This window comes from Heterocephalus glaber, unplaced genomic scaffold, assembly GCF_053883595.1.
Source record: "Heterocephalus glaber isolate CG9 unplaced genomic scaffold, H.glaber_assembly_v1.0 deba00001067, whole genome shotgun sequence".
NCBI classification, from domain to species: Eukaryota; Metazoa; Chordata; class Mammalia; order Rodentia; family Bathyergidae; genus Heterocephalus; species Heterocephalus glaber.
Genome location: NW_028258187.1, coordinates 6496727 through 6518811, shown reverse-complemented (window position 1 = coordinate 6518811; position 22085 = coordinate 6496727). Strand labels below are relative to the sequence as shown.

General features: G+C 39.0%; 1 protein-coding gene across 1 annotated transcript in view; it reads right to left on the bottom strand.

Moving 5' to 3' along the window:
- The window catches only part of Ush2a (usherin), a 692185-nt gene that overhangs the window by 116958 nt on the left and 553142 nt on the right, over positions 1-22085 (bottom strand). The window contains exons 55-57 of the mRNA XM_013066500.3: positions 10542-10649; positions 2912-3095; positions 1839-1996 (exon numbers count right to left, since the gene is read on the bottom strand). Coding sequence (XP_012921954.2) covers positions 1839-1996; positions 2912-3095; positions 10542-10649 — 450 coding nt within the window. The remainder of the gene's footprint in view (positions 1-1838; positions 1997-2911; positions 3096-10541; positions 10650-22085) is intronic.

Here is a 22085-nt window from a genome sequence, read left to right as displayed (position 1 = left end):
AAGTGGCTTTATCCAGTCTCATTTTATTTTGAGGTGCTAAAACCCAACATTACTATAAAACTGCCAATAACAAAATGCTAGAAGGGTGCAGGATACCAGTGCTGTCCAGAGAAAAGTGAAATCAGTTCTCCTATGAGGGATTACATTTGTAAGTTTCTCATGGTAGAATTTTTGTCTTTTTTGCTATTGAAATTAAGAGATTTCATTAATATCTATGCTCCTAAAACTTACATACATGATAGTTCTTAATGACACATGCCTCCCTTATTAATTCTTCCTTTATGTTTTGTTTAGTTGAGTATGCTTTGTATTTTTTTTTTTTGGTACCAGGGATCAAATTTGTATTTATTTTTAAGGTATGTAGAATCATTTGTATTTAATACCTTAGAGTAACTTAAGCTTTTCTTTGTTTATACATCTCTTGGTGGATTTTTCCCTGTGAATTTGAGCAAGATCCTTTCTCTCTGGTCTTAGATTGTGACATCAGAAGCATGTTGGTTTATGAGAATTTGTGTTTTATACATTGACTTTATATTATTTTTGACTTTATTACCTGCTTTAACTTATTTATTGTTTACTTCAATGAAAAATATTTTTCCTAATTATTTTGTGGAATGAATCTGCTGATGGGCAAAATGGCTAATTGTTCTTACTGTTATGTTGAACTGTGGCTATCTGCTCTGATGGGAGCAATATGGGTTTATTCTCATTTTGCAGGAGTCTTCGATCTTGATTATGCCCAAAGCAGGGTGTAAGCAGTGCAGGCTGTAAAGAGTTAACCCCACAACTGGCTTGTTTTGAGAAATGAGTCCAACAGAAGCCTCCGTGCTGAGGTGAGAGTAATTCACACCCAAATTCCATTCCTACAACTAAAACCTTCTTACTAGAAGGACAATGTTCTAATTACCACCATATATTTTGTCTATTCTGTTCCTAATTCAAAAGTGCTTTGTCTTGTCCTTTATGAGCCTTGTTTACATTAATTTCCATAGAAACCACACAACTGCACATCCTTGCACATAGTTCTGCCCTTGTATGTAGCTTGCCTTTATCCCAATTGATAACCAATAAAAATCAGTGGCTTGGACTGGCCAGTGCCTTTGTTGTTTGCATTGGAATTGGTTGTCCTGGCGCCCCACTTTCTGTCTCTCTTAGTTTTGTCTTTTAGTTTTTTTTACTCAGTTGTACACTGAGTAGGAGACTAGAGCCTACTGCACAGTTTCCAGTAATGTTTCAGGGGTCCCCAGTACCATTTCATATTAAGACTAGACATTCAAAACCATCCACATATTTTGACATGCATTTAACACTTTAACAGGTTTTAAATTTTATCCAGAAATCAGCCTTTCCATTTGTGCTTTATGCTAAAAGATAGAAAAAGAAGATTTCACTCTACTCTTTACTCCACAGTACTGATGCAAGCAAGAGTTTACATGAGGATGATGCCCACATCAAAAATTATAATGCATTAAATCACAAAAGCAACTCAATAGTGACTAATAACTCAGTGGAGACCACAAAGCATAGAGGCAAAATTCAACAACCATAACCAATCACAATTTAAGTATATAGGCAGAGTGGGCCTCTGTCTGTCTAAATTCACAAACCACTGATAGATTATAGGGAGATTGCTACAATGCCAGTGATCTAATCTAAGGAATCCTGTAGACTTTATTTGCTCAGGAGTATGGTTTGGATTATTCTGTTCATCTACCCAGGAGATACATGATATCCATCCTTGTTTTCAATTAATTTTCTTCCACACAAATGAGGGGAGAGAGAGAGAGAGAGAGAGAGAGAGAGAGAGAGAGAGAGAGAGAGAGATTTCATTTCTTTACCTGGTGGTGTCCAAGCAACAAATATGGAATAAGGTCCAACTACTGTGACATTATACGGAGGATGGATTTCTTCTGGTGTCCACAGAGGTGTTTGGACAATGTAACCATCACTAGTCCTGCTGCCACCTCCAGTTTTAGCTTCTAACTTATAAATGTATCTAAACAAAGAAGAATTTTAATAAGCCAGTGGACAAGAGAGGCAGACAATGATTGCTGACTTTTCTATCCAGTGTTTTATCTGAAATTTGTGACAAATGGGAAATTCTTTGCTCCTTGTCCAGAGAGCTTGGCAAAGGCCTGGAAATTTTTCTAGCACAGGTAGCATTTTCTCCAGGTCATAACTACTTCTGCCACCTCCCACTTTATACTTTTGACTTTCTAATAATTCATAACTTTTCCTGAAGATCACAGGAAAGTCTCGGAGTATGCTGCTGGATTGTGGAAGATTCAAATTACTCTTCCTTATTTTTAAATGGGTTTAAGTTCAGGTAATATGTTTAGAGGGAAAGGTTTTTAAATTGATCTATTATTCTCTACAATAAAACTAAATTGTGCTCTGTGCTCTACAATAAAACATCTGTTAATGTAAGGTATATTTCGTCTCTGCTGAGAAATGAATGAGAATGAATCACAAATATGTAGAACTTTCCTCTCCTAAAACTATATATGTCTATATCTAGTGTAGCAAGTAAAGAAAACATAAGAGTAGAAAAGGTAGTTGATGTAAAACAAAACTCTGAATCTCTTTTGTTGCTATGTACAAATGCATTTTTAAAGTAATTTGGTAATTTTTAAAGTTTAATACTGTGACTACCTTTGCTTTGACTCTTTGAGTATTTTGTTTATTTAAAAATTCTTATGCTTTCATGTCAAGCAGAAGACTAACCAGTTTGTATTTTACAGGAATCTCAGTCTGAAAACTAATTTACTGATTTAGTACTTGCCCTAGTTACAGTATGACTAATGAATGAAGAGATTAATCAATAACAATAACAGTGAAATGTATTCTTCTCAAAACTTGAAAAATTAAAAAAAATCCTCCTGTATGACCAGTAACACTTTCATTTAGTTACCTGGTATTGGGCTCCAGGTGTTTGTCAGTGAAATTCTGTTCCTCACTGCCACCCAGGAAAAGCACAGTTCCGTTCCGACTCAACTGATACTGAGAAATAAGACCATTGGGTTTCTCTGGTGGACTCCAGTACAATTCCAGCGATGTTGAACTGATGATAGTGTGTCGAGCTGTCACCCAGACCCCTGGAAAAATAGCACCATGGAGCATTATTGGAAGGATAAAATAAATAATCAAAAGCCATGCCATCCCCTCACCAGTCATGATGTTTTTATCTGTGGATTACAAGAAATCTCACCATGAGTGACAAATACATTTACTTTGGAGATGAAATATATAACTGAGCAGAAAATACATTTTTCTTATTGTTTATTTTATTTTTGAATATCACACCAGTAGCAGTAGAAAGTTTCTCCATCTTGGCTGTCATTCTAAGTATAATTTAATCAAGGCCTGAGAGGCTACACAGGCATTTTAAACTTTGATACTGTTTACCTCGACGACATGGAAGACAGCATCATCCAGTATTTACCTGAATTATACAATTTGACAGATAAGAATCTCCCCCTACTCTCATACCTGTGCTGTGCTTGCTCTCCTTCTTTTTCTCAAATTACCCGTCTGGGCTCTTCGACTGGTTCTTCTCCCTCCTCCACACGCACCTTAAAATAATGCAGGGCCTCAGAGCCCTAGCGTCTTTCTGCTCCCCACCCTCTTCCTCTCTTCTTTTCCTTTCTTTTCTTCTTCTCCAGCACTCACTTCCTACATGATATCTGCTCAGTCTTAAGTTTTGAATATCATCTTTATGTGAACCATTTCCAAATGTGTATCTGTAGACTGATTCTCTTCTGAGCTTCAGACTCATGAATCCAATTGTTTGTTTGACTCACTCCTTTGAATGACTACTTACACATCATTAAACGGGACTGTTGGTTTTTCTGTCTACCGTCTATTTATCTCCTAATCTTGTCCATCTATTTATTTTATTGGACAGAACACTGAGAGAATTATCACTTTCTTTGCCTCCAAATCATCCAGCCCTACAAATTCTACATAGTTTCTACATCTTCGCTGCCACCCTGTTCAGTCCAAACCACAGTTCTCCCTTTTTCTCTTGGCACAGCCTTTGACCTGACCTCCATGTTTTCAACCTTGGTCTTCTTTGTACCACTGGAATCTTTCTGAATGTGTGTAAAGTGTTTGTGTAAGCCAGTGTAATCTTTATAAAATATCTAAGCCTTAGGAATTTATTTATACAATATGATCCCAATTCCTACAATGAACAGTTTGGCCCCATATTTCTCTGGCTCTGGCATCATTGTCTCTATCATTTAGGAACCTCCAACCATACCAGAATCCTTTTAATCTGCAGAATGTTTTAAGTTCTCTCCTACCTCTGGGTGTTTGCACTTTCATTCTCTCTGCCTGGAATACTGGTGCTCCTGGTGCCATGATATTTTGAGCTTTATTCTCATATTTCAGTTATCTGTGTAAATATCACCTTATTAGTAAGTACTTCTTTGACCTTCCTTCCCTAGCTCCAATCCTATCGAATGGGATCCCAACTTCATTTTTCTCTACCACATGCTTCTATTTCCAGTTTAACACTCAGAACACCAAAATCATTGTCTTTCTTTGATATATAATTATTTTTATTTTGTTTCAGCTGGGCCGTCCGCTCCTTTCTCTTGCTTCAAAGTAAAGTTAGTTCCATGGAACCAAGGATACTCTGTTTTGTTTGTGAGTGTGTGTCTATTAATAGCGTGGTGCCTAATAAATATTGTGGCAGGGGAGAGTGTCAACGTGATTGGCTTTGGTGTCCTCCCAGGGATTGCTGGAGCACAATTTTTGGTGTGTCTAGCTGAGTCATGAAGGCTGTGTCTGTTATTTCCCCTCTCCTCTCTGGTACTGTTCCTCTTCTCTGCTTCCCAGTTGTTGAGAACTAATAATCTTTGCTCTACCATCCCCTTTGACTATGACGTTCTGCCTTAGAGACAGATTACCATGGACTTAATCCCCTTAAAACATAAAGTAAATTAAGCTTCTCCTTTAAGTTGTGGATGTCCTGTCATGTGTGCAGCAACAGGAAATGTGATTGGTACTTGAAAAATAGTGTTGTTGCTGTGACTACAACTGACCATGTGGTTTAGAAGCTTTTGGAACTGGTTTTTGGGACAAGTTTGGAAAGGTTTGGAGATGTGGACTAGAGAAGCTTTAGAATGCAGTAAGCAGAGATTGGTGGGTGATTCTGGTGAGAGCTCAGAAGACAAGAATGCTGATAGGAATGTGGACAGTAAAGGCTAGGTTCAGAAGGTTTTAACTAGGAGCAAGAACACCAGTGGAAGTTGAACTGGAGGCCACATCTGTTACACTGTCACAAAAATTTTGTGTACATTTTTTCTATGTGTTGAGAATTTGCAGGTAAGGGCACTGAACTAATTAAGGGAAAATCAAACCTCTCCATCTTTAATTTGTGGCTTTCTGGTATTGTGTCCAGCAACAAGAACACTGACTAATACAAATATTAAATGAATAAATTTAATGCACACTACCTTCAGCAAAATACCACATTAGCTTGTAGCAGTTGTAGGGAATACAAAGATGATTAAGATGTGCTAATTATTTCAAGGAATTTACCCTTCAGTGTAAAAGATAAAATATACACACAACCATATTTCAAGGTCAAACATATAAGAGTACTTACTCTTATAGATGTACAAACCTACTGATGAAGAATCTGCCTTGAGAAATATCAATCCTACCACTTTATGTTGTCACCTAGCTATGTTCTAAGTAAACAAGGTAACTGTCTTATGGAATTAAAAAAATTCCTTTCATTATATTAGGTTCCCTGTAATCAATAGCTTTGGGATGATTGTATCTCCCGTGTAAGTTACTTTGTAAAGGGTAAAATTTTGACATTTTTAGGAGATAAATTTTCAGAACATTCAAACACAATTTATGTAGCAGCATCCTACAAAAATTTTAGTTCTCAATATGCCTCAAGCATACTGACTTTCTAAGGATCATCTTATTCTCTAGAAGAAAGTGGCCCATTTTGTTCTCAGCACTTGCTCTGTGCTAGATATTTGGAAAAAATCCACAAATCATGATACACATTTATGTCTCAGATTCTCTGCCAATAGCTGTTAGGTGGCTCAACCCTTCACTGTGAGTCCTGATTTAAACATGATATTAATTTGTTGATTCAAGAGATAAAGTATAAAGGTTTAATTTATTGTCTTTTCATAGTCATATCTTTCCCACCTTAGGGATGTATTAAAAATCACTAAGGTACTAAAAAAGCTGATGCTTAGTTTTTGATTTGAACATGTCAATGTAATGAAATAGAATTTCAGGTTTGTTTCACATTTTATATAAAATTTTTATATAAGCAAAAGTTAAGTTTGGTATTCATACAAGCTCATGAATGCTCTGTTGAAGTTGGTAATAGCCCTGTGTCCACTGGCTTGATTGATAAGATGAAGTTCAAACATGTAAATAACTGGTAAGCACTGTGTTTTTATTTTCATAATGATATGGGACACTGTTATTTTAACAGTTGCAATAAATATTTGATAGAGTGTGATTCACCTTTGTGGAGATGTCTTAGTGAGTCCCAAGTGGAGAATTTGTGTTTTTGTCTCCCGTACCCCAAAGTCCAAGTAGTACCAGAAAAGCCAACGCTGTGTAACAGAGGGGCAAAACTGAGGCAGTTCAAAGACAGAAGTGATGGTAGCAAGGGAAATGACCTGGCAGAATGGGGCAGGGAAACTAGCTGAAAGGTACAGGGTTAAAGCTCACGAGGCAAACATGGACGCGTCTTTTGATACAATGTCTTCAGAAAAAGAGCATGAATGCTGGGTTTGTTTTAAACTTATCTTGAGTTCCATGCAACATTACCCACTTCTTGTGCTCCTATAACTTTATTCCAATTAAAAAATTCAAGCATTTATTGTGGATTGGTTTTTTTCTAAAATCTGGTGCCGAGACTCAGTTTATGTTAACTCACATCAGGGGTGCTAGGTTGCTGGACTGTTCACCGTCGCTAGTTTATTCAGTCAACATTCTATCTGACTTTGTGTCATTTTCTTGGGCTCTGTGGATGTCAGGGAGAAAGATATCCTCCTTACCCTTGAAGGAGCTTGTATCATAAAACTGAACAAAGACGTGAAAATAAAAGGTTATAATCCAGCATGGTAATTCCCCTCAGCGGCCGAGGGAGCACTTAGGGTAGGTGACCTGAGACAGGCTGGGGTGTGACAGGGACAGGTGAAAAGAAGGTGGCCACAGTTATTTTAATAGTTGTTAAAATAATAGTGCCTCGTATCGCCGTGCAAATAAAAACACAGCACTTTCTAGTGGTCACATGGGTGGGAAAGTTTCTGGAAAGGGAGACCCAGGAGCCAGGTGTTGAGCACGAGTTAGCCGAGTGAGGGTGCAGGGCAGGGTGCCCAGGCTGAGGGGACCCAGCCTTAGTCAGAGAGGGATGGGTGGTCCCGGCCGGACTTGGGCTCCTCAGGGAGACTGCTGTGCTGCGTGGCAGTGGGCAAGACCCACAGACTCCTTGGTTTGGCAGAGGTTAAATCCTGAGTCTATTTGCTTTACTAAAAAAGATACAGATTTATGTTTTTGTGGAAGAAAACAGGATGTTACGGAGGTGATTAATATGAGATATGCATTTTTTTGGCAAAGGAAGAAGAATTGGGATGGGAGATATGAGAAAGATGAAAAATGACCACAGGCAGGGCATCTAGTCAGGGTCCATTGAGGTCAGAAGAATCTGAATTAACACAGTGGCAGAGGGGATGGAAAGGAAGAAGGGATTTTAAAATAATCCTTCAGATTAATGGTTAGTAAGATTTTAGGAAGAATTACACAATATAATTGGAGGAGAAGGGAAGCATTGAGGCAGGGGCCACAGGGCAGGTGGCCAGTGGTACCTCTGAGAAGGACACAGGAAAAAAAGCAAACTGGGATGGGTTGGGCAGAGAGATTAAGTGCTAAAGCTATGAGGTTAATGTGTTTGAAAAACTCCTACATGTAACTTATCTAGCAGAGCATTGGGTACAAAGTCCTTAACCCATGAATGCAGCCTCCGGGAGCACTTTGGTGCATAGCAGCTCCCAGGCCTCCTCCGGGGAGAGAGCCAGGCCTTGGGAATTGCAGAAGAGAATGTGGTTATTTGAGCAAAGAGTAGAGGAGATGTCCAAGGCAGCATTAGTGGATAAAGAAGGACAGAAGAAGATGATTCTGGAGGGAAACTGAGGCAGGTTTGTTTCTTCCCCTGTTTGTTTTTGCCACTGTTGATTTTCTAGGGAAGCCTGCCTGCCAGTTTAGCATTATGTATCTTCAAAAGGTACCAGAGCTCACCAGGGTGGCAATGGTTCTAATAAAAGTGAGTAATAATCCAGTTCAAACTCTTCCCATTACAGTATTTGCCTAAAGGTAGACAATATTCTATGCAGATGAAATTGTAAGGAACTTTGTCCAACTTGTCATGAAGTCAAAATGTGTATTAACTTTTTTTCTAACTAAAAATGAGAAATGAGAAAAGTGCTCAGGGTGGACCTGAATGAATGCTTCTTTTAATCCTCTTTATACCCACTAAAGATTCTCAAATATCAGCCCTTCAAATGTGGCCTGATTTCCTTCAAACCTGGCATTTTACAATGAGTTATACCTGGGTTAATAATTTAAAACAATGTAACGTGTTTGCTTCTGCTTTGCAGTAAAACAACAGGACTTCACGTTATTGCTGATTTGTTCCCTTAAAACCCCCAAGTTAAGTATCCAGACTACATTTATTTCATACACACACTCTACATCCATTGCACTTATACAGCCAGGAAATAGATCAAAATTCACATTTCTCCTTCAGAGAGATGCTCATTTACTGGATTAAGTCTTTGCATAGTTGTTTCTGTTAAAGGAATGGTGCGTAAATTTGAGGACAACATTTCTCTTATCATTCTTCTGCATGGCTGAATGCTAGACTTTTTAAGCCATAAAATCTGAAGTCTTTTAAGAAATTTTATTAGAGGAAGTGGGAAAATAGGTTCCTATTTTCTTTAAAGAATTTAAACATATGAATTGATGAGTAAACAGGAACAAGAAACACTGTTATTTTATCAGGCTTGATTTTCAGCCAAAACTGGTTGATAGATCCTTTAGAAATTATCCATTATCATGAAAGTATCCATTTGATAGTTTACCTTTCCAAAAAATCCACTGCTGGTTTCTTCCTTTCAAAGGAACACTAAGCTTTTGACATGAAACATTCTTTATATAGAAAACATCATTAGTGAGTTCCTGGGGAGGAGCCATATGCCCCATATGTGGAATTTTCCATTTTATTCCCCATTTACTGGTAGGAAGTTCAAGTCTAATATTCTAAGGTACAATAATCCTTTTCACTAGAAGAGCAACGGACAAGTAGCTCAGGACTCTATTGTGCTAATGAACATTATATTTCTGTTTAGAATCTTGCTTGTGCCTCAGTTTCCCCACATGTAAAACAGGCAGACAATAAAGATTAACAAAATAATTAGATGATCTGTAACACGAGCTTCTAAGCACATTTACCTCCCAAAGTCAATGGTATCACCTATTCCAGTTCCAGCCCACAGGTAACCATGGATATCAGTTAGGCATAGACACTTTCAGAATTTTTTTATACATGTATTTATTTAGCATTAGAAATGAATGTTATTTCCTGTATTTATTTTTATACAAAATATATTAATATGGTTCCATGACTTATTTATATGTACAGATCACCTCATTCTTTCAAACTTGTGCGTGAAATTCCACAATGTGAGAATACTTGAGTTTATTTAGCAATTCCCCTACTCATGGATATTAAATTACTTCCCACCCCTTCATCATTAGGTCAAAAAAAAAATCTTCAACAGATATTCTGCTACCTGCTTCTTTGTCGATGTGGCATGGTTTCTGGCATAGATAATGAGAAAAGAACCACTGTGTCATGAGGAATTAGGAATTTAAATGTAATAGAAAGCAGGATTGTGCTCTCGAAGGTGACCGGGCCACTTTGCATCAACTGTGTGTCTTGTCCATTCATTGAAAGCCTTAATCCTTGTGGTCCCCTCAGAAGTCATCTGCTCCATAACACCTTTCCCGTGTCCACATGGGTTGTCATCCCTCCCAGATTAAGCTGTGTGTCCTGTTTGTTTCTCCCTAACACCACCTTCCAGCTAATCTCTTCTCTCATGTGCCTGGGTCATTATCCTGCTGTTCCTCCTATGGTTTGCTAAGTTCTTGAAGGCAGAGAGGATTTTAGCTAACTTTGGCAGTGAGCACGGTGCTGATTATAGATTAGAAATATCTGGAAATATATTTACCTTTTGAGTTTTTAAACAGCTTCCTGTCCAAACATGTAAGAATTCTTCCCCCAGAAAAGCAAATCTACAAGGCTTAAGGAATTGAAAGTAAACTCCCCTAGAGAGGTTGCTTACAGCTGAAGAATGGGAACTTAGCAGACCTGGTTGTTTTGTCCTTGTCTACTTACTTTATTCCTTTTGCTTGTTTGTTATCAGAAAGTTTAGAGGATTCACTTTAAAAGGCCATATGAAAACTTTTTCTCCCAAAACATGGATATTTTTCATTACCTTGCGGGGCTGCCTGCAGTGTGTGACCTAGAAAAGGCCGACTGGAAGTGCACCCAGCAGATGTACAGGCCGCAAGTGTGAAGCTGTAGCTGGTGTGTGGCTGCAGACCTAGACAGCACAAAGGAGAAACAAAGTGGACCGTGAGAGGAGTATTTATTACCGATTGAGCACCTGAAGGAACATGCGGAGTTGGAGATATGATATGAAAACCATTTAAACACTCTGTTCTTTGGGTGTTGGGATGGAACCCAGACCTCTGCAGGTTAGACAGACACTGGTCCACTGACCTACACCCCCAGGCTCCCAAAACTTTCTCTTTAATGATGGTGTGGACTTTATAAGCAGTTAAGCAATAATAGAATTTCATCTGTCACAGATAGAAAGAACAAATTCTTGGCCTTACAAAAGATCTTAGAATTTAGGTGATCCATCCACCCTACTACTGATTCCTCCTCCATAGATGTCATCCAGGAAGTTGATCTGCCTAAGCGACCCAAACAGTCCGTCCCATCTTTAAAGAGCTGTAACGTTCTCCTTGTTTGGTGTGAAAGCTCTTCCTTATATTGCAGAGAAATCATTTCCATCTTTGGGGACATATGGAACACATCTAATTTCTTTTCCACCTGACAGTTCTTCGAATTTTTGTAGACGTTTATCAAATCCCCCAAGTCTTCTCTTCTCCAGGCTCACCACCCCAGTTTCTGCAAATGCTTTTTGTATGAATAGGAGAGGAAAAGTTTAAAGGAGGTTAGATTCAACATCTTCTAGCCTCAAGCTATATTCAGGGAATATTAACACTAACACTTTTATTTTTCAACTTTACACCTCTTGTATATGTTGGGTTTACACACAGATTAAGGAAAAGAGGATGAGAGGATACTGCTCATCATTTCTTTTATATTTAGAATATGTTGCAGCACAGTAATTGCTCAATAAGTTATCAGGGAAAAAGAGTTACTTCATCCATTTACAAGCCACTATTGTTACATTTCATGACTCCTTGGCTGGTGACCTTGGACGAGTTACTTAACTTCTCTTTGCCTTGGTCTACTGGTCTGTAAAATGGGGAATCACTATAGCATGTAGCTTATATGAGAAGATGAAATGGGATACCCAGAGTAGTATTTTATATTTGCAGAAGCAACATTAAGACTTGGCAGCATTCAACAAAGACTATATTGAAACTTATAGACATTTCTTTGATTCTTAGGAGAGTTCAAATACCAAAGCTTTAAACATTTTTTTAGAAAAAATAATAATTCTGTGTAACTGCCAAATAATTATGCCAAACTATAGCACAGATACAATGATTATTATACATATTTTATATAAATTTGCAATGACATTTTCATTTATTTTGTTCTTTTGGTATATGTGTGGGGGGGGGTCCTCGACACATGTTCACATTACCTTGTCACTTCATGCAGAAGAAAATGCTACATTTTCAAAGATTTTGACCACTCTATCTAAATAACACGTGCATCCCTTTTTAATCTCTTGAAATGATTTTCTTCCTCAGCATATTCTGATTCAGCACCTATCTCTATTCACTGCTTCTCTTCCCTCCGACGCTGGAAGCTCTGGAAGAGGCCGGGACTGTGTCTGCCTACCACCGTATCCTTCACATTTGACAGGCACGGAGGAGGAGGTGGTTAAATGAGTGAGAAAATTAACGATCTGGTTTATTCAGAACAGGAGCGGTATCCAGGGTTCTCCAGGAAAACAACAGCATGCTGCAGTGGCTACACCGGGACAGAACTGCTGAGTCCTTTGTGTTTCCTTATCATCTTAGTGACAATCTACGGGTACTTACTTGATTATAATCTTCCATTTGGTTACTATGGAGGATTTACATAGTTTGATATTTACCTGATTTACAGATGGGGAATATGACTAAAGATCTAAGCCATACACAAGCCACATATGTTGGATAAAAGCTTATGGGAAAATGCTAAGATTACAGAATACAGGGCTCAGAAGGCGATGGAAGGGAACTTCCCAGGAAGGAAGCCAGAGGTGGCAGAGGCAAGCTGATTCAGCCCCAGTTTGGTCCTTTCACTCTCACTCTGCAAAAGGGGGTCCTGAGACTGTACAGATGCATCTGAATATCTCACTTCTCTGTTGGAAGGCAAGTGCTGTGGGAACCAGATGGCATTTTGAGTCTCTTTGTTGTCTTCTTCCTCTAGTACCTATTTTCGGGGGTGGTGGGAGTTACTGTTTAGAGTACAAGCCCACAGAAGATTTCTGTATGGACGGTGAAGCTGTGGGTCTAGGTGTCCATCAGCAGCATGGTTTGAGCATACAGGTCCTTTCTGAGAATCCCACGGCAATCCCTGCCCCAGCAGCTACTTCCCTGAGTCAGAGATTCTTCTCCAGGTGCAGGATATTAGCAAAACAGTAGCAAATGAATACAATCTGTACATGATAATTATTTTCTAGATTTTTTTCTGAACACCAGATGTAAGTATGGTTGGTAAAAGTGAAGAAACACTGTATTCTGGGGCAGTTTATCCTCAAGAACTTTTCCCTGAATACAAATTATGTCCATTCTCTTCCTCATTTTGTGTTCTGGCTAGTCTGGTTTCAGAAACAGTAGCTGCTGAAAAAAAACCTTCAGGATGGGTATTTGGGAGAGAAATCATCATCACAGAAGTATAGTAAGTATCGTAAGGTTAGTTAGAGAACTGGGGATATTTGTAACCAGGTTAGTAATTTAATACTTTATTATATTGATATTTTATGTTCCTGTTAACCTCACATTGTATAATATAATAAGAACCTCCTGACAAAACAGCAGGACCAGCGAGATGTCAAGTATGTCCTCCAAAAAGGCCAGGAGAGCAAAACACATGTGCTGTCAGTGTAAGCAATAGGTGTGTATGGAATGCACTGTTGTCATGTGTGAAGACCATTAGGTGTGATAATTGAAGTACAGATTTTTTTCTGTAGAGTGCTATTGGTATTTTCATCGAAGTTCAATAGGAATTTATTTCTGTTGTTCTTTTTTAGACTTTGTACACAAAATAGTCTATGTTGAAAATTTTGATGGTTTTTTATAAACACTCAATAAATATTAAAAATGTAATACTTTATTTTTGTGATTTTTTTCCTCTTAAGCACTCATCGTTTAATGTAGTAAAACTCATAAAATTAAAAGCAATGATTCCTCAACAGAAATATTCTAAAGAATGAATATGGGTGTAACACACCCATGTTTCTGTGACTTTATGACACAGAATGTGTCACACTTTGCAGGTTAAGAGAAACATTTATGTATACAAGAAGCAGAATTACAGATCTTTCTAAAGGGATTGGAGTGGCAACTTTCTCCTTAGTCCAGAGCACACAGATGCAGGTAGGTGTTCAGAGGTGGCCCAGCAGACAGAGCGTCTGAGCACTTAGGAGCTCTGGAGAGACTGAGAGAGGTGAGCTGAGGGAGTGAGAGGCAGGGGAGGCTCACATGGCAGTGTGGGGTTGGGGCTGATGGTAAGGACTGTGTTCCTCTTGAAGTTATGGAGCAGCAGAATTAAGGGGTGCAGAGAACTGGGCTTGGAGGAGAGAGCCTCAGCCCGGAAGTCAGAGGAGTTCAAACATATTGCCAGGCCCAGTGGAGGCCACAGCTGGAGGTATCACATTCCCCAATTTCAAGACACACTACAAAGCCACAGTGACGAAAAACAGCGTGGTGCTGGCATAAAAGACACCCAGGACAATGGAGCAGAGCCGAGATCATGGAAATACACTCATGCATCTATAGCCAAGTGATTCTTAACATTACATCGCCAAAATGTACATGAGGACAGTTTCTTCAGTAAATAGTGCGCAGAAAACTGGATATTAGTATGCAGAAGATTAGAATTGGATATCGATGAGGAATGACCAAAAATATTATGAATGTTTAAATTTAAAGAAATTATAGTAAAAGACACATTGCCATTGATGCCCCTCAAAATACTCTCTTTCACTTTAAGCACACTTATACCTCATTCTTGTGATCTTCTGAAGCAGCTCTGGAAATCTTCTCTTGTGTCTTTATGAGGTGTGATCAAGAATATGCTAAATGCTGCTGCCTCAGTCCATCCAACAGAAAGGAAGGCTCTTAAAAATCATTACAAGGTATCCTCGTCAATCGTATTCACTGGATCTGGCACCTGGTGATTCCTGGCTCTTCTCAAAAGTCAAAATGACCATTTTGAATGAATTTGGGACGTTGAAGCAGCTGTGACAACACAGCGAAGGATACTCATGAAAGAGGACTTCCAGAACTGCTCCAGAAAGTGGCAAGAATGATGGGATAAGTGAGTTCCAAGTGTTGGGAAGCATTTTGTGGGGGTTATTGGCAATGTATCTTTTACTGTAATACAAATATTTTAAAATTGAAACATCCGTTATATTTTTTGATCACATTTCATAATATACAGATATTCCCCATTTAAGAACCTATCTGTTTAATAACTGTTCAGACTTACCAAGACGTGCTGTTAGGACTTATGACCCACATTCAGACTTACAGTGCAGGAACATAAGCAACAGTGTAGCCTTATGGTGTCTTCTTCTATAGTGCAGTACTGTAATTTTTGCTGATTGTGCTGTACAGCACAGTGCTGTAGTTTTATGTGCTGTTATACATTATAGCACTGCAAGTAAGAGTGATGCGAATAAAGGCAAAGTCATCACGTTGGAGTTTCCTTTGACCATTTCTTTGTTCTGAATATTGTAATGCACATACTATATACAATTCCTCATTTAGCGACTAACTCATTAATGACTTTGTCTCAGGAATGGAACTTGGTTGTTGAACAAGGAACATCTTGTATCTGATCTGAATAGAGATTTCGCAAAAAAAATACAAATGGCTATCAAATACAAAACAAAACGCTTAATCTCATTAGTCATCAGGGAAATGCAAATAAAAACTAAAATGAGGTAACATTTCAGTCCAGTTAGAGTGGCTAACTCCCAAATAAATAAATAAATAAATAAATGCTGGTGAAGATGTGGAGAAAATGGAAACCTTATACATTGTTAGTGAAAATGTAAATTAGTACAACTGTTATGGAAAACAATATAAAGTCTCCTCCAAAAAACTGAAAGCAGAACGACCATATGATCCAGAAATCCCATTGCTAGTTTTATATCCAAAGGAATTGGTATCAGTATGTCTGTGAGACATCTGCCTTCCCATGTTTACTGCAGCACTACTGACAACAGCCGAGATATGGAAATAGCACCCAGTAACAAATGAATGGATAAAGATAATGTAGTCCATAGACACACAGTGGAACATTATTCAGCCATGAAGTTGAATGAACCTGTAACCTTCCCTGGAGAGGTAAGCCTTTTGGCCACTCTCAGCCTTCAAGCTTTATCTAGAGTTAGTTCCCTTGAATGGAGGGTTAGATACAGAGCCAGGCATGGACATGGTGCTGTATTCTCTTTGCATGTCATTGGCTTAGAATTGAGTGTGGGACATAACTCAAATCCTAGACTTAGGACCAGACTTCTGTTGTAGCTGCTGGGTGTTCCTTTTTCACCACATAGAGCTGGAGAACAAAGCAGAGCTCAGAAATGAAAAGAAACTGCATCCTGGAAACCTCGTTTGGTATCCTTGAATGAGGCTGTACCTCAAGGCTGAAACTGAGTTTTTACTTTTAGGAGCCAGTAGGTGCTATTACTTAAGTGTGCTTGCAGGATAAAGTGTTCTTAAAGATGCTGTCCTTAAAATTCTCATTAATGTATGCTGACAACAGGGACACATTATACATGGGGACCATACATGTGATACCTGGGCACCAGGGCTGCTCCTCTTACCTTGTCCCTGGTGCCTTGCCTTTAGGGCAGCTAGAAGTAGTCAAAGCTCATGGGAAAGAGAATGAACAACAACTCAAATCCCTTATTATAAATCTGAATGGGGCCAGAGATTTAGCTCAGTGCTTCTGCTGCCTGCTCCCCAAGTGCAAGGACCCAAGTTCGATCCCTGGTACCAAAAAAAAAAAAAAAATCTGAACAAATTTTGTCTCGAATATCACCAAAACAGGAATAATTATTCCTGCTTTATTGATAGGAAAACTGAAGCTCAAATAACTGAATATTCACAGCGTGAGTGAGTGTTTGGGTGTTTGGGTGGGGTCGGGACAAAACCATGGCTTTCACACCAGGCTCATTGCTCTTGAGGTCACCTGAGAACTGCAGCTGAAGACACCGAAATTTATCTGAAAACGAAATAACATCGGTAAGACATAAAAATGGTAGAAGCCACCGCAGCAGCTCTTTTTAACATTAATATTCGACAAATTAATCGACAAATATTAATTGTGTACATTGCAGCTACTCTTAAAATGAAAGGACCTTGTTTAAAAGATTTAGTTCAAACATGAACTCAATACACAAAGTATAAAATGAAAACAATAACAAGAACTCAAGGGTTTTTGGTGGTGGTTCTGTTTTTCTCTTTTTAGCGGACTGTGTATATTAAATATATTTTATGAGAATTACATTTATTTGCTAGGAGCAGGCCCTCTTCTGCGTGCCCCATGGACATTAACACAATCCATGCTCACACCTGGTGCCTCATGTCTCTGCTATGATCTGTTTGTTGCAGAGAGGGAGCTAACCACAGAGTGCTAGAGGGCCTTGTGTGGGTCACAGAGATAAGAAAGGATGGGCCAGAACTGAAGCTTGGAGGGGGGCCCAAGAAATGGACCCTGGAGCAATTGGATCAGGCTTCTTAGCCCTATACTGAAAATGACCAAGGTAGCTCAAAACCCAGGAAAATTCCCAGTAATAGAAAGAAATCCAAGTGGGAATATATATTTCAGTATCTCCATTTTGAGTATCATTGTGAGTCACATGCAGAGGCAGAAGAGCAAAGCTGTTAGAAGAGGAACCTGCAGTTAGACAATTTGGATCCTAACAGCTGACCATGACTAACTAACTGACCACAACCAGGGCAGGTTTCGGCTTCCAGGTGCCTCAGTTTCTATGTCTGTAAACCGTGGGCATCAGAGCACTAATTGGGCTGGAGATTAACTTGAGGAAAGACAATACCCAAATCCATTATCTTCTCTGTATTGTAGATCTTGTATTTTCCATATGGTTGAGAAGATTGGATTACTAATGGGCTTGGTCCACATATTCTGTAAGTAAAGTATCAGCTACCATCAGGCACGGACAATTTACATGAACCGAGCGACCTTTCATATATATGGTTCTGTAAAACTCCATAAAATCCACACATTTCAACTGGAATTTGCTGTCACTTTAAGTAAGCCCCTATTGGTAGTCTTTAAAATGAGATATATATGAAATATTAGCAACAAGCAAGGAAAAGGGCACACCAATTGAAAACTACTCATGAATTGATCAGGATGAGAAGAGGGAAATAAAGTGATGTCTCAAAGGAACCATTCTGACTGTAACTTAATCTTGAAGTCGAAGAGTAGAAGGAGAAAAGAAAACATCATTCAAGTGCTCAGTATCAAATTAAAAGAGTAGGAAATAGCAGTTGTAGAGGGAAGAAAGGCAAATGCATGGAGAAAAGCCAAGTATTTAACATTTCAGTATAGTGAAGATGACTGCACTGCAAATTACCTGAATTTCCCTACAGGGAATCATGTTCTCTTTTAAAGGAAAGAGGCATAATGTAACCAAACTCATTACAATTACACTTCCAAGGAGCATTACTTTCAAGAATAAATGTGTGTTAAAAAGAGACTGCACAAAGTCTGCCTAAGCTTCATAAAAATATGATTTGGCAAACAAAACCCATGTCTGGATTTGACACACTCTATATGAACAGCTTGCTTCTAATTTTTAATCCCCAGATAAATAGTCAGGAAAAGGCATTTTGTCCATTATAATTTCAGATAGCAAGTGTTACTTCAAAGCATTCAGCCAATAGTGTCATCTGTTACTTTCTAGGGAATTCACAAATAGTCTTAAAGAATGTGTACTTCAAAAGGCTGATCAACAGATACATAGTTAGGAGTAAGAAGCTATTGAAGAGTAGAGTGGCTAGAGATAAAGATAATGCACTGGGTATTTCAAAAAAGCTTTCAAAGAAGGATTTTGAATGTTTTCACTGGATAAATGATAAATATTTGAGAAAATAGATATGCTTATCCTGATCTAAACATTACTCAATGCATGTATATATTGGAATAGCACTCCATAAATATGTACATTTTTAGGAATTGATTTTAAAAATATAATTCCATGGTTCTTTGATCAGCATGGTCAGTGATTAGTTTCAGTGCTAAGAGGCCTTCTTTGCTTGCTTACATTAGGTGGTGTACTGGTTAGCCTTCGCATCACTGGGACAGAAGGTTTACTTTGGCTCATGGTTTGGGGGAATTCAGTCCATGGTTAGCTAGCTCCAAGGCAGAAACCCATGGCATGGTGGAGGAAAGCTGCTCAACCCATGGCAACCAGAAGGCAGAGAGAGAAGCGAGGAGCTGGAGACAAGAATACATCTTTCAGGTCACACCCCAGTAACCTGCCTGTTCTGACCAGGCCCCACTTCCCAATAGCACATTCACCTATGAAATCAACAGACAAATCCACTGATGAATATAGCACCTCCATGAGACAAGCACCTCCCAAAGGCCCCCATCTCTGAACACAAGACATTTGGGGGATATTTTAGATCTAAGTCATAGCACATGGTTATCAAATATTGGAAATGACCATCCTATGGACTCAATCCGTCCCAGCACCAGTTCACCCAAGGTGGATGTGTGGTCTGGCCCATCTCTGCTATAAGGGCAAAGGCACCTCCTTTCCCTTCACTTGCTTGAGATCTAAGTCAACCCCTCCACAGCATCTCTGCTCATGGAGATTCCCAGGAGCTTCCAGCACCCACAGGCAATCTTGAGTGTAATGGTAGAGCTGTACTGCAACTCTACACTGAATGAATCTGATTACATGTGAAAATTCAGATGATTAATACTGATATGCAAATGCATCAAGGTCTTGCTTTAAAGACCTTTAAGGTACCTTGAAATTATGATATCTTTACAGAATTTTACAGAATTTTATTAAGAGGTTGAGGTTCACATGCGAAAGTTCTCCTTTTTGGATGGTAGCAGCTGTCAAAGTCCACATTCTACTAGCCAAGCCAATTTCTTGCCCCTTCCTGAGCTGCCCTGATAACACTGCCCATTTCCTGTATTGTTCTGGGAGTTCAGTTGATACACCATTTGAACTGGACACCAAAGCATTAAAAATGCCAGTGAGATAACACCATGAATTTCAATTCTGACTGCTTGCTACAGAAATTTTGCATTCTTACTTTTTCAATTTTATTTGAAATTTTAGGTCATAGTTTAGACTCCTCACCCCTGTGTCTTAGCCGTCAGATTCATCCTAGGAAGCCCTTCCTAAATGAGACATTTCTTTGGCAGACTCCTTTTCCAAAGATAGACCAACATCATGGCTGTTACTTAGATAGTCACTAAGTCCCTTGCTTTTACTTGTGGTTTTAGTGACAATATTTGGCCTATATCTAGAAGTTCTCCAAAGCCTGGTGCACTCACAGGTAGGGCTTTTGGGAGTGACTGGATCATGGTTGTGTGATACTGGAGCACGAGTGTGTGATGCTGGGTTAGTCCACTGAGGGTTCACAGCCGGGTGTGATGTTGGGAGGTGAAGTCTGGTGGGAAGAAATGGTCACTGTGGGTGTGGCCTGGCAGGGTGTATATCTCTGTCTGTCTGTCTATCATATCTATCTATCTAATCTAATCTATCTTCTATCATCTCTATACCTATCTATCTCTCTCTCTCTATATATATTATATTCTCCTTCTTTCTCCTTTGATCCTAGGTACTTCCCACCTGCCATGCTCTGAGCTCTTTCTCCGTTGTCATGCCTTTCCACCACACTTCCCTGCCTTAAGAGACAGCTAAATGTGGACTGAAACCGCTACAAAATGCAAGCCAAAATAAACCTTTCCTCTTTTAAATTGTGGGAGTTGGGTATTGCGTCTCAGCTATGAGAAAGTAACTAAGGCAATACTTAAGAAATACTTTTCTTCTTAGAGTTCAAAGTTGTAATCGACTTGAGTGCTCTGCTCCGCATTTTTGGGCAGTTTTCTTTTTTAACAACAAGATTTTGCATCAAAGTGGATACTGCAGAGACAAGAGGCTTGCTAGAACCATTGGGACAAAGCAAAATTAGTGATTTCCCAGGCATAAAACCTTGAATGATTTAGGATTTCAGGAAGAATGTTTTATTCCTTGAAAGTTAGTGTCCAGGCAGCTATTGATTATCATCTTTTGGCTTTAACCTTTTGTCTACAATAGGTTTAGAGAAAGGGAAGAAGAATGATGCTGTGAGATATATATATATATATATATATATATATACATACACATAGTTTTCTTCAATTGGAAAAATGGAAATACAATAAGTCGTCATGTCTGCTTTCAGAGATATAGTACGTGGTGGTCGGGGTTAAGCAGCAGGTGGAAACACAGGTGAGAGCAATCCACAGAGCTCCAGAAGCTGCTCTGACAACACAGTTGCCATCTTACTTTTCTTCCTGTTTCAGTTGAAGAAATGGCCTGTAATCCAGACTGCTGGGGGTCGGAGCTTGCTTTGAAGACTGCAAGATGAGCAATCAAGAAGGGTCCTATGCCCGAAGGATGCTGAGGTAACACAAAGTTCTCTTCACCGTCTTGAAATTCTTAATTTCAGAACAAGGGAACTTGCATTTTCACTTTGCTAAGAGCCCTGTTAATGATGTAGCCTGTGCTGCCTGCGATTTAGATATTCTTGACAATGGGGTTGTTAGCTACAATAAGAACAGAATGTAATAATTTAGAAACTGTAGTTTACTAATATTTACTAATTCGACACATATTTTTGAACATGTTAAGTAGTGTGATAGGTACTAGGAACACAATGACAAACAGGAAGCTATTGTCTCTGTCCTTCAAAAGCTTTACCTAGTACTTGGGGAACAGAGACGATGGAAGAGAAAATTACAATAAAATGTAAGAGATACCGTGAGAGGAAAGATACTAAAGGAGCAAGTAGCGGAGTTTTCTATAAGCAAAATCCTGTTTTAAGCAATTTCCATATCTTGATATATTGTTGATCAAACTATGTTTTCTGTTTTTCAAAGGGGATGGACAGGATATCTGATGCAACATTACTTTCTGCTACAAACAGTATGGCTAGGGTGTACATTATTTAGCATTGAGAAGTTTTCGTTAACTCCTAAGAGGATGGGAGAGGAAGGCAAATTGTTCTGTCTTTGCCAAGTTAATGATGGGTCTCCATGAAATTCCATGATCAACCATTTTAATTAATTATTTGGGAAGCAATTTTCCAGTTAGGGGACACAAAGGCCCTAATTATAGCTGCTTCTAAAGAGGACACAATGAACTCATTTGTTTTGCTCAGCAGCCTTAATAACCTAGTCAATCCCTTTACCTTGCCCTCTTTCCCTAGGCCCATGTTAGAGGGCTGCTCTGGAGAGTGGTGGTGACCCAAAGCGAAATGACCGGCCTCGGAGCTGGCGGAGGTGTTCAGTAAGAGATGAT